Below are 15193 nucleotides of genomic sequence, written 5' to 3'. Positions count from 1 at the left end.
TGCCCATAGCAGATGAATGGATAAGGAAGCTGTGGTACATATACACCATGGAATATTACTCAGCCATTAAAAAGAATTCATTTGAATCAGTTCTAATGAGATGGATGAAACTGGAGCCCATTATACAGAGTGAAGTAAGCCAGAAAGATAAAAGAACATTACAGCATACTAACACATATATATGGAATTTAGAAAGATGGTAATGATAACCCTATATGCAAAACAGAAAAAGAGACACAGATGTACAGAGGACGAAGACGTTGAACTGCTGGGTGGGGTAGAGTGAGGGTGGAGGTTCTGGGCGGGAGTGAGAACAGCATGTAATTCTATGGTGAAAAGTCACCAGCCCAGGTGGGATTGCATGAGACAAGTGCTCGGGCCTGGTGCACTGGGAAGACCCAGAATCGGGTGGAGAGGGAGGTGGGAGGGGGGATCGGGATGGAGAATACGCGTAAATCTATGGCTGATTCATATCAATGTATGACAAAACCCACTGAAAAAATAAATAAATAAAGGAGAAATTGAAAAAAAAAATCCAGAAAAAATATATAAGTGGGGCTTGAAATATATGAAGATTATGAAGCAAATCATAGGCTTCCTTCATTTCAAAATTGTAGTTAATAATCAGGAAGCATATTGATGTTATATTTTTTCTCTTTTACTCGTTATAGTGCTAAAAATAAACTACAAAATATAAAATATGATCACACATTCCTCATCAATGGGATATAAATGGAAAATATAATCAATGTAGCTTTAGCCTCAATTGAAACATGAAGTAAAAATTAGTGTCTGTATATCATAGCATGTTAAAATTAATTTTTATTCTTATAATTAAGAAGCAATAAAAACTTAAAATTATTTCTATTTCTGAATGGATTTGCATCAGCAGCAGATTGAGAATTAAACCAGAACCATTTTATCTCACTAATTACAGAAATATAAAATAAAACTACCAATCATTTTCCTATCAGGTCAATGAAAATAAAAATAAAATAGTATTTCTCTGAAATTGTAGGAACTGGTAAGCTTATATAATGTTTTTATTAGTGAGTCTGAGTTCTGTTTTGAAATATCTGTTGTTGTTGTTCAGTTGTTAAGTCATGTTTGACTTTGAGAACCAGTGAACTAAGGCACATCAGGCTTCTCTGTCCATCATTATCTCCCTAAGTGTGTTTAAACTCATGTCCACTGAGCCAGTGATGCCATCCAACCATCTCATCCTCCGTCACCCCCTTCTCCTCTTGCCCTCAATTTTTCCCAACATCAGGGTCTTTTCCAATGAGTCAGCTCTTCACATCAGGTGGCCAAAGTATTGGAGCTTCAGCTTCAGCATCAGTTCTTCCAATAAATATTCAGGGGGGATTTCCTTTAGGACTGACTGGTTTGATCTTCTTGCTGTCCAAGGGGCTCTCAAGAGTCTTCTCCAATACCACAGGTCTGAAGCATCAATTCTTCAGCGATCAGCCTTTATGGTTCAGCACTCACGGCCCAACTCTCATGGTCCAGCTCATCCCAATAAAGTGAAATCTGATCCTGTTTCCACATTTCCCCCATCTATTTGCCATGAAGTGATAGGATCTAGTTTTTATGTTGAGTTTTAAGCCGGCTTTTTCACTCTCCTCTTTCACTTTCATGAAGAGGTTCTTTAGTTCTTTAGTTCCTCTTCACTTTCTGCCATTAAAGTGGTATCATCTGCATACCTGAGGTTGTTGATATTTCTCCCAAAGATCTCAATTCCAGCTTGTGATTCATCTAGCCTGGCATTTTATGTGATGTACTCTTCATATAAGTTAAATAAGAAACATAGCAATGTACAGCTTTGTTGTACTTTCCCAATTTTGAACTGGTCAGTTTTTCCACACATGTGGGTTTCCCTGGTGGTTCAGTATAAAGAATCTGCCTGCATGCAGGAGCCCCAGGAGATACAGATTCAATCCCTGGGTTGGGAAGATCCCCTGCAGGAGGGCATGGCAACCTACTCCAGTATTCTTGTCTGGAGAATCCCATGGGCAGAGGAGCCTGGCAGGCTACAGTCAATAGGGTTTCAGAGTCGGACACAACTGATGTGACATAGCATGCACAAATACATGGAGTTGTTCCATGTCCAGTTCTAACTGTTTCTTCTTGACCTGCAAACGGGTTTCTCAGGAGACAGGTAAGGTGGTCTGGTATACCCATATCTTTAAGAATTCTCCACAGTTTGTTGTGATCCACACTGTCAAAGTCTTTAGTCAATGAAGCAGAAGTAGATGTTTTTCTGGAACCCCCTTGCTTTCTCCACCATCCAACAAATGTTGGCAATTTGATCTCTGGTTCCTCTGCCTTTTGTAAATTCAGCTTGAACATCTGGATTTTAACAGTTCACATATGTTGAAGCCTGACTTGGAGAATTTTGAGCATTACTTTGCTAGCATGTGAGATGAGTGCAATTGTGCAGTAATTTGAACATTCTTTGATATTACCCTTCTTTAGGATTGGAATGAAATCGGACCTTTTCCAGCCCTATGGCCACTGCCGAGTTTTCCAAATTGGCTGATATATTGAGTGTAGCACTTTAACAGCAATGATATCTTTTAGGGTTTTAAAAAAACCTAAAAGCTGGAATTCCATCACCTCCACTAACTTTGTTCATAGTAAGGCTCACTTTACTTCCCACTCCAGGATTTCTGGCTCTACATGAGTGACCATACCACAGTGCTTCTCTGGGTCATTAACACCTTTCTGAGCATTCTTGCCATTTCTTCTTAATCTTCTGCTTCTATTAAGTCCTTACCATTTCTGTCCTTTATTGTGCCCATTCTTGTATGAAATATTACCTTTATATCTCTAATTTCTTAGAGAGACTTCTCATCTTTCCCATTCCACTATTTCCTCCTATTTATTTGAATCATTCATTTAAGAAGGCCTTCTTGTCTCACCTTGTTATTTTCTGGAATTCTACATTCAGTTGGGTATATCTTTCCCTTTCTCCTTTGCCCTTCACTTCTGTTCTTTCCTGAGCTATTTGTAAAGCCTCCTCAGACAACCACTTTGCCTTCTTGCATTTCTTTTTCTCTGAAATAGTTTGGTCACTGCCTCCTGTACAGTGTTACAAATCTCTGCCTTATTCAGGCACTCTATCAGATATACTCCCTTGAATCTATTTGTTACCTCCACTGTATATCACAAGGGATTTGACTTAGGTCATACGATGAATGACTAACACTTTCACTGAATGATCTAGTGGTTTTCCTTACATTCTTCCATTTAAGCTTGAATTTTGCAATAAGGAGCTCATGATTTGGGCCAACTCCAGGTCTTGTTTTAGCTGACTGTATATAGCTTTCCATTTTCAACTGCAAAGAACATAATTGATCTGATTTTCATATTGACCACCTGGTGATGTCCATGTCTCTTGGTATGTTGGAAGATGGTGTTTGCTATGACCAGTGTGTTCTCTTGGAAAAATCCTGTTAAACTTTGTCCTGCTTCATTTTGTACTCATAGGCCTAACTTCCTGGTTATTCTGTGTATCGCTTGACTTCCTACTTTTGCATTCCAATCCGATATAATGAAAAGGACATCTTTTGCTTTTTGTTCTAGAAGGTGTGGTAGGTTTTCATAGAACCAGTCAGCTTCAACTTCTTCACCATTAGTGGTTGGGGCACAGACTTGGATTACTGTGATATTGAATAATTTGTCTTGGAAACGAACTGAGATAATTTTGTCTGAGCTTGCACCCAAGTACGGCATTTCAGAATATTTTGTTGACTATGAGGGCTACTCCACTTCTTCTAAGGGATTCTTGCCCACAGTAGTAGATATAATGATCATCTGAATTAAATTTTCCTATCCCTGTCCATTTCAGTTCACTAATTCCTAAGATATCAATGTTCACTCTTTCCATCTCCTATTTGACCACTTCCAATTTACCTTGATTCATGGAGCTAACATTCCAGGTTCCTATGCAATATTGTTCTTTATAGCATTGGACTTTACTTCCATCACCAGGCGCATCCATAACTGAGTATCATTTCTGCTTTGGCCCTGCTGCTTTATTCTTCCTGGAGCTATTAGTAATTGTTCTCTGCTCTTCCCCAGTAGCATATTGGACACCTTTTGATCTTGGGGGCTCATGTTATGGTGTCATATCTTTTTGCCTTTTCATACTGTTCATGGGATTCTCAAGGCAAGAATACTGGAGTGGGTTATCATTTCCTCCTCCAGTGAAATTCTATATTTTATTCTATATTTAAAATTCTATACTTTATGATTACTTAAGAGATATTTTTGTTTATTAGTGCTTGAAATGGACCGGGTCACACCAAACTGAGGTTACTGGTTGCTTTTGAGGAGTGGTGTGTCCTCCTGGGTTTACAATGGTGATTAAAAGAAATTAGATTTGTTCTTTAGTGTGCTAGGGCTTCCATAACCAAGTACTACAATGGGTCACTTAAGGAACAGAAAGTTACTCCTCAGAGTTTTGAAAACTAGAAGTCTCAGATAAGTTGTCAGGAGGGTTGATTTCTTCTGAGTCCTCTCCCCATTGGCTTCTTGATGGCTACCTTCCCCCTGGGTCCTTATATGGTCTTCCTTCTATGACTGTCTTTATCTTAATCTCCTCATCTTATAAGAACCTCAGATATATTGTGCTAGGGCTCATTCATATGACCTCATTTTGCCTTAGTTACTAATTTAAGAGGCACATCTCCAAATACAGTCATATTCTGAGGTCCTGAGTGTTAGGACATTAACATATGAATTTGGAGGTGGTGGAGGGACAGACACAATTCAGTCTATGTTTTATCCTTAACATCTTTTATTTAAAACAGAGAAACAAAAGAAATTAAGAGTTATACTTGACACTGATGCTAAACAAAGTTGTGAAATAAAAGTATATGGTTATCTAAGTCTAGAAAAGTTCTTCGTGGGATATCTATTTACTCTTCCAAACTTTAAGAGTGCTACAGCACCAGAATGCTAACATTTGTAATTTTAGGAAGGTGAAAATGGAAGTTGGTAGAGGGATATTCTTAACATGTTTCAATGGATTTTACTTTTTGAAATAGTTGTCAATGTACAGAAACATTTGGGAAGACAGTACAGAGTTTCCATATTCCCCACACTCAGTTGCTCCTATTATTAACATTTTACATTAGTATGTGAAACACTAATGTATTTGGTTACAGTTGCCGAGCTAGTATTGATACATCGTTAACTGAAGTCCCTACTTTATTCAGATTTACTTTTTCATAATGTTCTTTCTTTCTTTATTTTTTTTATTCCAGGAGTCTATCTAGGATAATTCCATCTAGATTCAGTTCAGTTCAGTTCAGTCCCTCAGTCGTGTCCGACTCTTTGCAACCCCATGAACCGCAGCATGCCAGCCCTCCCTGTCCATCACCAATCCCCAGAGTTCACCCAAACCCGTGTCCATAGAGTCGGTGATGCCATACAAGCATCTCATCCTCTATCGTCCCCTTCTCCTCCTGCCCTCAGTCTTTCCCAGCAACAGGGTCTTTTCAAATGAGTCAGCTATTCACATCAGGTGGCCAAGTATTGGAGTTTCAGCTTCAACATCAGTCTTGCCAATGAACACCCAGGACTGATCTCCTTTAGGATGGACTGGTTGGATCTCCTTGCAGTCCAAGGAACTCTCAAGAATTTTCTTCAACACCACAATTCAAAAGCATCAATTCTTCTGCACTCAGCTTTCTTTATAGTCAAACTCCCATATCCATACATGAACACTGGAAAAACCATAGCCTTGATTAGATGGACCTTAGTTGGCAAAGTAATGTCTCTGCCCTTTAATATGTTGTCTAGATTGGTCATCACTTTCCTTCCAAGGAGGAAGCGTCTTTTAATTTCATGGCTGCAGTCACCATTTGTACTGATTTTGGAGCCCAAAAAAATAAAGTCAGCCACTGTTTCCACTGTTTCCCCATCTATTTCCCATGAAGTGATGGGACCAGATGCCATGATCTTAGTTTTATGAATGTTGAGCTTTAAGCCAAGTTTTTCACTCTCCTTTTTCACTTCCATCAAGAGGCTCTTTAGTTCTTCTTCACTTTCAGCCATAAGGATGATGTCATCTGCATATCTGAGGTTATTTATATTTCTCCTGGCAATCTTGATTCCAGCTTGTGCTTCTTCCAGCCCAGCATTTCTCATGATGTAGTCTGCATATAAGTTAAATAAGCAGGGTGACAATATACAGCCTTGACGGACTCCTTTTCCTATCTGGAACCAGTCTTTTGTTCCACGTCCAGTTCTAGCTGTTGCTTGCTGACCTGCATACAGGTTTCTCAAGAGGCAGGTCAGGTGGTCTGGTATTCCCATCTCTTTCAGAATCTTCCACTGTTTATTGTGATCCACACAATCAAAGGCTTTGGCATAGTCAATAAAGCAGAAATAGATGTTTTTCTGGAACTCTCTTGCTTTTTCGATGATCCAGCAGATGTTGGCAATTTGATCTCTGGTTCCTCTGCCTTTTCTAAAACCAGCTTGAACATCTGGACAAGAGTGAACATCGACATTCTAGGAATGAGTAAACTAAGATGGACTGGAATGGGTGAATTTAACTCAGATGACCATTATATCTACTACTGTGGACAGGAATCCCTTGGAAGAAATGGAGTAGCCATCATAGTCAACAAAACAGTCTGAAATGCAGTACTTGGATACAATCTCAAAATGACAGAATGATCTCTGTTCGTTTCCAAGGCAAACCGTTCAATATCATGGTAATCCAAGCCTATGCCCCGACCAGTAATGTTGAAGAAACTGAAGTTGAACAGTTCGATGAAGATCTACAAGACCTTCTAGAACTAACACCCAAAAAAGATGTCCTTTTCATTATAGGGGACTGGAATGCAAAAGTAGGAAATAGAAACACCTGGAGTAACAGGCAAGTTTGGTCTTGTAGTACAGAATGAAGCAGGACAAAAGCTAAGAGAGTTTTGCCAAGAGAACACACTGGTCATAGCAAACACCCTCTTCCAACAACACAAGAGAAGACTCTACACATGGACATCATCAGATGGTTGACACTGAAATCAGATTGATTATATTCTTTGCACCCAAAGATGGAGAAGCTCTCTACAGTCAGCAAAAACAAGACCGGGAGCTGACTGTGGCTCAGATCATGAACTCCTTATTGCCAAATTCAGACTTAAATTGAAGAAAGTAGGGAAAACCACTAGACCATTCAGGTATGACCTAAATCAAATCCCTTATGACTATACAGTGGAAGTGAGAAATAGATTTAAGGGACTAGATCTGATAGACAGAGTGCCTGATGAACTATGGATGGAGGTTCGTGACATTGTACAGGAGACAGGGATCAAGAGCACCACCAAGAAAAAGAAATCCGAAAAAGCAAAATGGCTGTCTGAAGAGGCCTTACAAATAGCTGTGAAAAGAGGGGAAGCAAAAAGCAAAGGAGAAAAGGAAAGATATTCCCATTTGAATGCAGAGTTACAAAGAATAGCAAGGAGAGATAAAAAAAAGCCTTCCTCGGTGATCAATGCAAAGAAATAGAGGAAAATAGTAAAATGGGAAAGACTAGAAATCTTTTCAAGAAAATTAGAGATACCAAGGGAACATTTCAGGCAAAGATAGGCACAATAAAGGACAGAAATGATAGGGAACTAACAGAAGCAGAAGATATTAAGAAGAGGTGGCAGGAACACACAGAAGAACTGTACAAAAAAGATCTTCACATCCCAGATAATCACGATGGTGTGATCACTCACCTAGAGCCAGACATCCTGGAATGTGAAGTCAAGTGGACCTTAGGAAGCATCACTGCAAACAAAGCTAGTGGAGATGATAGAATTCCAGTTGAGCTATTTCAAATCCTGAAAGATGATGCTGTGAAAGTGCTTCCTCAATATGCCAGCAAATTTGGAAAACTCAGCAGTGGCCACAGAACTGGAAAAGGTCAGGTTTAATTCCAATCCCAAAGAAAGGCAATGCCAAAGAATGCTCAAACTACTGCACAATTGCATTCATCTCACACGCTAGTAAAATAGTGCTTAAAATTCTCCAAGCCAGGTTTCAATAATACATGAACCACAAACTTCCAGATGTTCAAGCTGGTTTTAGAAAAAGCAGAGGAACCAGAGATCAAATTGTCATCTAAATTACCATATCACATTCAATTATCATGTCTCCTTAGTCTCTTTGGGTTATGACAGTATAACAGTTTCTCAGACTTCCTTTTTTTTTACAACATTGGGTTTTGAAGAGTACTGGTCAGGTGTTCTGTAGAATGTCCCTATACTTGAAAATTCATATTTTTTTTCATGATTAGATCTGGGTTATTAATTTGGGAAAGAGGATCACAGAAGTAAAGTCCCATGTTCATCATATCATATCAAGGCTATTGACATGATTTGTTACTGTTGATGTTCCCCTTGATCATCTGGATGAGGTGGTATTTTTCAGATGTCACCTGTGTAAAATTATACCACTTTGCCCCTTTTCATACAAAAGGTACTTATTAGGTACTCACTAGGAGGAAGTACTCTTTAGGAGGAAGTCACTTTGTACATCCCACAGTTAAGGAGTGGAGAGCTGTTTTCCACTTCCTTGAGGGCTGAGTATCTACGTAAACTCCCTGGCATGATTTTGCATGAGAGATTTGTGACTTCTCTCCCATTTATTTATTTATATAATCTTATTAACTTTTTATTGTATTCCTTTTATTTTACACATATATTAATTTTGTAATTATTTTAAAATAAGAATATTTTAAAATTCCTTAGCAAATTATTAACCAATTTTGGACTTCAGAAGTTAGGAACACTCAAGCTTATTAGGAAGGACCTATGGAGTTTGAAGAGGAGTTTCGCAGGTAGCGCAGTGGTAAAGAATTAACTGCCTGCTAATGCAGGAAGTGCAAAAGATGCATGCTGGTTTGATTCCTGGGTTGGGAAGATCCCTGGAGTAGGAAATGGCAACCTGCTCCAGTATTCTTTCCTGGAAAATTCCATGAACAAAGCCTGGTGGGTCCATGGAGACACAAAGAGTCCAACATGACTGAGTGAGTACATACACACACATAGAGTTTGAAAATACAACACATTGTGTACTCATTCTCTGTTAGTAATGTGTCCCAGGTGGTGCTAGTGGTAAAGATGCTGCTTTCCAGTGCAAGAGACATAAGAGACATGAGTTCAATCCCTGGGTTGGGAAGGTTTCCAGGAGAAGGGCATGGCAACCCACTCCTGTATTCTTGCCTGGAGAATCCTATGGACAGAGGAGCCTGGCAGGCTACGATCCATAGGGTCACAAACAGTCAGACATGGCTGAAGCTGCTTAGCACACACACATTCTCATTTAGACCATAGAAAGCAGCTTATACAAATATTTAACATTACTACTGTTTAGAGAATAAGAAGGTTGCATCTGCAGATCAAAGATGAAGCCAACAGAAGGCTTTCTTGTTGTATACAGTCTCAGAGCATGTTACGCTTCATGACTTCAAGGTAGGTTGCAAGGAGCTAACCTTCATTTTGCAAACTCTTGGACAACCTTGTACTATACTTGGAAATGATATGTATTTATCATGCTCTTCTTGTATACAACTGGAAACTTCCTGGGATAGAATTTTTCAATTGTTTCCTTTGAATATATATATATGTAATATATATATATGTAATTGAAGTATAATTGTTTTGCAATATTATGTTAGTTTCCTCTGTACAATGAAGTGAATGAGCTATATGTAAACATACAAATTTCCCCTCCCTCTTGGACCTCCTTCCCACCTCTCTCCTTCCCACCTCCCCCCATCCCACCCATCTATGTCATCAGTGGTATAGATGAACCTATTTCCAGTGCAGGAATGAGATGCAAACATAGAGAACAAACATAATTATTAATATTTCCTCCCTACAAAAGTACTTAAAAGTAAATTTTTGAAACTCTAAATCAGCATACTATTAATAATAACCTTAATATCACATTATCCCCCAATTACTGCTCTATTATATACATTATCAATAATTTAATATTTCTCCTACATTGTAATTTTTTTCCAGATATTTCAGTCAGCCTGTTAGCAGTTGTTGTCAGCTTTTGTGGCCTGGCCTTGTTGGTTGTTTCACTTTTTGTCTTCTGGAAGTTATGCTGGCCTTTCTGGAAGAGCAAACCCATGACTTCCAATGTCAGTACCCTTCCACAGAGCATGTCAAGTGCTCCCACTGAAGTTTTTGAGACTGAAGAGAAAAAAGAGATTAAAGAAAATGGAGAACCAGAACTAAAAGTTATTGAGCCTGCAATAAAAATCAGCCACACTTCCCCTGATATCCCAGCCGAAGTCCAAACTGCTGTAAAAGAACCTTTAGTTAAACATGCACGTGTGCAAAGACAAACAACTGAGCCTACATCTTCATCCCGGTAAGGAAAGATCAAATAAACAAAACTATTTGGGCTGTGTGTCTGTCTGTATTTGTGTGTGTTGTATGTGATTTTCTGAGGGAAAAAAAACTGAGGTGGGAAAGGAGAAAAGACAAACAAGAGAAATGAGAAAGACAGAGAAAAATAAATAATAGAGTAAGGAGGGAATTGATAGGATAGAATAAATAGGGATGAAGAGAAAGAAATTGAGGACAAAGTCAGACAAGAGAGTGGTACCACAAAAGGCAGAGGTTTCATTAAAATAATCTAATTAGATATTTATTTACTTGCTTTTTCCTTTGAAATATTTTTGGTTGATTTCCAGTCTTTCAATTTAGTTTAATACAACCAATAAATATCAAGAAATCAGCCATTTGCCTTGTGTTCCATTAAATCATCTACAAGTTCACAATCAAAACCAAGTAACAGAGGCTAATGTTTAGTTTACACTTGTTTAACACCTATACCATAAACTGCTAGAAAATTTCATAGCTTATTGGAACTCATAGACCAAACTATTATGGGAAATTCCACAACAGCTTTGGTGAGTATCATGAGCATAGCAAGAGTGTACATGAAGGAAAGGCAGAGGGAAACCTCCTTAAAGGGATACATTTTAAGGAGGTAAAATTTAATTCAGCCTGGAAAAATCAGCAAAAGTTTACTTGAATAAAAACAATTTGCTATAGTGTATTTCAAATTGTGTTAACTGTAAATGGGAAAAAGATTCTTATGAAAAGATGTTTTTCTACTAAGTATGGTCTTCAATCTTTAACATGAAAAACCAACATGTTATTGTAATAGTAGCACTGTTTCTGATAATAACAGTCTAATAGTAGCAGTGTTTCTCTGATTCCCAGATGTAACAACTAGTTTTACCCTAGGGACACGGTAAAAAGCATGGGGGTAAGTGATGTTTTCTGCTAAACAATTGACTTCCTAAAATTGCCTTCCTATCTCTCTAAATCAAAGATGCATTCATGCTTTCTGACATGACATACTTTTTGTGGATTTGGAAATCTATCAAGTTGAAAAACAACAAGGGTCATGTTTGCTACTAGGATTGAAAGAATATTCAATATATCTTTTGTAAAATTTTAAAAAAGGATTGTATCTATAAATAAACCATCTTCTTTCTGAGATAAAATCCAGTGAGATAAGTAAGAATAATTGTTACTTCAGGGATGAGGAACTTTGGGGTAAGGAGGATGGATGGAAGTGTTATACTTTTCAAGCTATTTAAATTTTATAACCTAGATGTGCTTCGTGTTGACAGGTTTTCCTGAGCCCTGCATTCATTCACTTTTATGATCCAGTATGCATTAATTTAAATTTATCCATGGATAGTTAACTCTAAAATAATTATTCCATATGCTTCTTCTTTATATTTATAGGAAAAATGCTTTAAAATTATTTCATGTGGTTATTTGATTATCATTACTATCAAAACTTCAAACTGTGGCCAAATATGATATTTAATAAAGCCTTAACATACTCAGAAATTTCAAGGTAAAAATATTCAATTAATCTACAAGATATTTTTAAAAAATATTGATACTCTCTGTGACTATATATCAACTTAGTGTTCAGAATTATTCAAATCTTTTAGTGGATAAGTGCACCCCACGTAAGGACACTCAATTAATGAAGATAATTTGGGCTTCTCAGGTGATAATCTGCCTACCAATGCAGGAGACACAGAAATCGTGGGTTTATACCCTGGGTCAGGAAAATGTCTTGGAGGATGAAATGACAACCCACTCCAGTGTTCTTGCCTGGAAAATTCCATGGACAGAGTAGCCTGGCAGGTTGCAGTCCATGGGGTTGCAAAGAGTTAGACACAACTGAATGACTGAGGATGTACAATAAGAAAAACTTGCCTTTCTTTGCTCAATTTTTTTTTAAAACCTCAGAATAATAAAACACTATCTCCAAAATATTATCTGTTGAATGTAAACAGACAACTTATCCAATTATCACTAGCTTCCCTGGTAGCTCAGACAGTAAAGCGTCTGCCTACAATGTGGGAGACCCGGATTCGATCCCTGGGTCAGGAAGATCCCCCTGGAGAAGGAAATGGCAACCCACTCCAGTATTCTTGCCTGGAAAATCCCATGGACTGAGGTTCCTGGTAGGCTACAGTCCATGGGGTCACAAAGAGTCGGACACGACTGAGCGACTTCACTTCACTTCACTTCTGGGGAGAATGAAAGAATACATACTGAGAACACAAGTTTGAAGAATTGGCTTTGGATGCAGAATTGCTGTCTAAAAATAAAATACAGCAAAGAGTGAAAACACGTCATTTTAGCACTAAATTTTTCAGTCAGTCAGTCACCCAGTCATATCTGACTCTTTGTGACCCCATGAACTGAAGCCAATGAGGCTCCTGTCCATGGAATATTCCATGGAATTGTCCATGGAATACTAGAGTGGGTTGTCATTTCATACTCCAGGAATTTCTCAGTAATTATATGAAATCAAATCAGAAAAAAATCCTTTTTTCTATTAATCCAAAAAACATAAAGATGGCATTGTATGTATGTCTCATATTTTTTCAAGAGAAAAAGTATAATACAGATTCATAGTTTTTCTATAAGTTTGATATCATTGGCCTGTTTGAATTTCCTGGTTTATGAATGGTTGGGGAAGGAAGAAAATGAAATATCATTTTTGAGTGCTTGCAGTTTAATCACCATGCCAGCATCCTTCCTGCTAATCCTCTGCCAGCCTGTATGAAGTTAATATTATTAATTATCCCTATTACTTGTGAGTTAACTGAAACCCAGAGAGATTTTAAAAATTTCCTAAAGAAATGCAGCTGGTGAATATTAGAACTCACATTTATCCAGATTGATGGAACACATTTTTAGTGTTACAGCCAAGGAGATATTTTTTTTTCACAATCAAAGATGTTACAAACAAGGACCTGCTATACAGCAGGTTATCTTGATTGCTTTTTCATTCATCCAGTAGTCTTATTAATAGATATAGTCAGTAGATATAACTTTTAAGTATAGTTAGGGTATTCTGCATACTCTGTCTGATCTGCAACTCTAGGGAACTGAAAAAAACATCCACAACATAATGCAGAAAGATAAGAAACATAAGAAATCACAATACTCAAAATTACAAGCACATACTGTGTGGTGGAAAATGTGGATTTAAGAGAACAGAAAAATCATTACCAGCTGAGGCATGGATCTGAGGCCAAAGGAAACTAGAAATTCACATAAATGGCAATTTGAAGAGGGTATGCATTCCATATGGAAACATTTTATATGGAAAGACACAGAGTAGGAAATCTTGCTATGAAAACATCAGGTAAGTTACCTTGATCAGAAAATAGAGGTCAACTGAGGAATAATTGAAGATAAAATCAGTTGGATTTAAAGTCTGAGAAGGGCTTGAAATCCCTGAGAAGGGACAAAATGTTCAAGGTCTGTCCTGTCAAAAATATTTGTGTCAGAAGTCTCTTGGTTAAAGAGCTGTGTTTAGTAAAATTAATTTGACAACAGTTTGTAGGACAGGCTGTAGAAAAAGATATCTATTTTGAAAGTAATATAGTAGTTCAGGCATGATAAAAATCAGGAAGTTGCAAACAACAACAAAAGGAAAACTGAGAAAAGTTATAAAGGAAGAATCTAAAATTTAATAAAAAATATTGTGACACTTCTATCATTCCAAGTCTATTCCAATCCTAGACTAAAAGCTTGACATTCAAACTTTTGATGTTTGATGTTTTGATGTCTGATGATGTCAAGCTGCCATTTTAATGTTTTAGGTCCATATTTCCCCACACATATAGCTCTGCCTTCTTAGGCAGAAAACCTGCTGATATCAATTCTGCATTGCTCTTGACACCTAGACAAAGCACTGTAGAAATTCAGGATATATTTGTTGAATTTAAAAAATCAGTACGTGAATTTGATGACTTCATCTTATCTATCCAAATGGGTCTTTCATGGTTATCAGTTAGAAAGATGCTTGGTCTTTTTATCATCCTCCTGTAGATCTCAACTGTATTCTTCTGTGCTCGTCTCCCTTATCTAGAATGAAAAACTCTTTTATTCACTATAAGATCTTTAAGGAAATAAATCTTTTTCTATCCGATTATCAGTTATTGTCCTTTAAAGTCATATCTACAGTCTAGCAATTGTTTATTGTCTTGATGTTAATCTCTAGCTGATTAATATATCTAATAGGATAACTTTTCAGAGAACCAGTGTGTATATAACCTACTTTAATGTGCTCTTTTTCCCATCATTGAAAAACACTGAGAGTGTTAGTTGCTCGATCATGTCTGACTCTCTATGACCCCATGGACTGTAGCCTGCCAGGCTCCTCTGTTTGTGGAGTTCTTCAGGAAAGTATACTGGAGTGGGTATCCATTCCCTTCTCCAGAGGATCTTCCCAACCCGGTGACTGAACTCAGGACTCCTGCATTGCAGGTGGATCTTTACCATCTGAGTCACCAGGGGAGATCCAATTTCCATCACTGGGTAAGTGCATAATAAGCATCAAGTGAATGATTTTGATTGATTATCTCTCCACTTTGCTCTGTTAAGGACATCATCAGCTGGTGAGATAATAAGTGCTAATATTCAGAGGAGATTAATGATGGCTAAACCTAGGTCAACTCCCTAGGATTAGTATAAGGAACAATTTTCTGTGCATTCATTACTATTGTGAAATGAGGTGAACTGTAAGTGGCAAAATAATTTGTTGAGGATGAGAAATTATGTTGGTTAATCACTGTTAGAGAGGATTCTAAGTACCTACTGAAAATAATTAAAGAAATCAT

At 37.6% G+C, this 15193-nt stretch overlaps 1 protein-coding gene across 1 annotated transcript in view; it reads left to right on the top strand.

Annotated features, from left to right (window-relative positions):
• The window catches only part of SYT10 (synaptotagmin 10), a 118256-nt gene that overhangs the window by 24077 nt on the left and 78986 nt on the right, over positions 1-15193 (top strand). The window contains exon 2 of the mRNA XM_043440707.1: positions 10032-10389. Within this exon, the coding sequence (XP_043296642.1) occupies positions 10032-10389 (358 nt within the window). The remainder of the gene's footprint in view (positions 1-10031; positions 10390-15193) is intronic.

The sequence above is a fragment of the Cervus canadensis genome, chromosome 21 (assembly GCF_019320065.1).
Source record: "Cervus canadensis isolate Bull #8, Minnesota chromosome 21, ASM1932006v1, whole genome shotgun sequence".
NCBI classification, from domain to species: domain Eukaryota; kingdom Metazoa; phylum Chordata; class Mammalia; order Artiodactyla; family Cervidae; genus Cervus; species Cervus canadensis.
The sequence above is the reverse complement of the archived record's forward strand: the minus strand, read 5'-3'. Positions and strand labels throughout refer to the sequence as shown.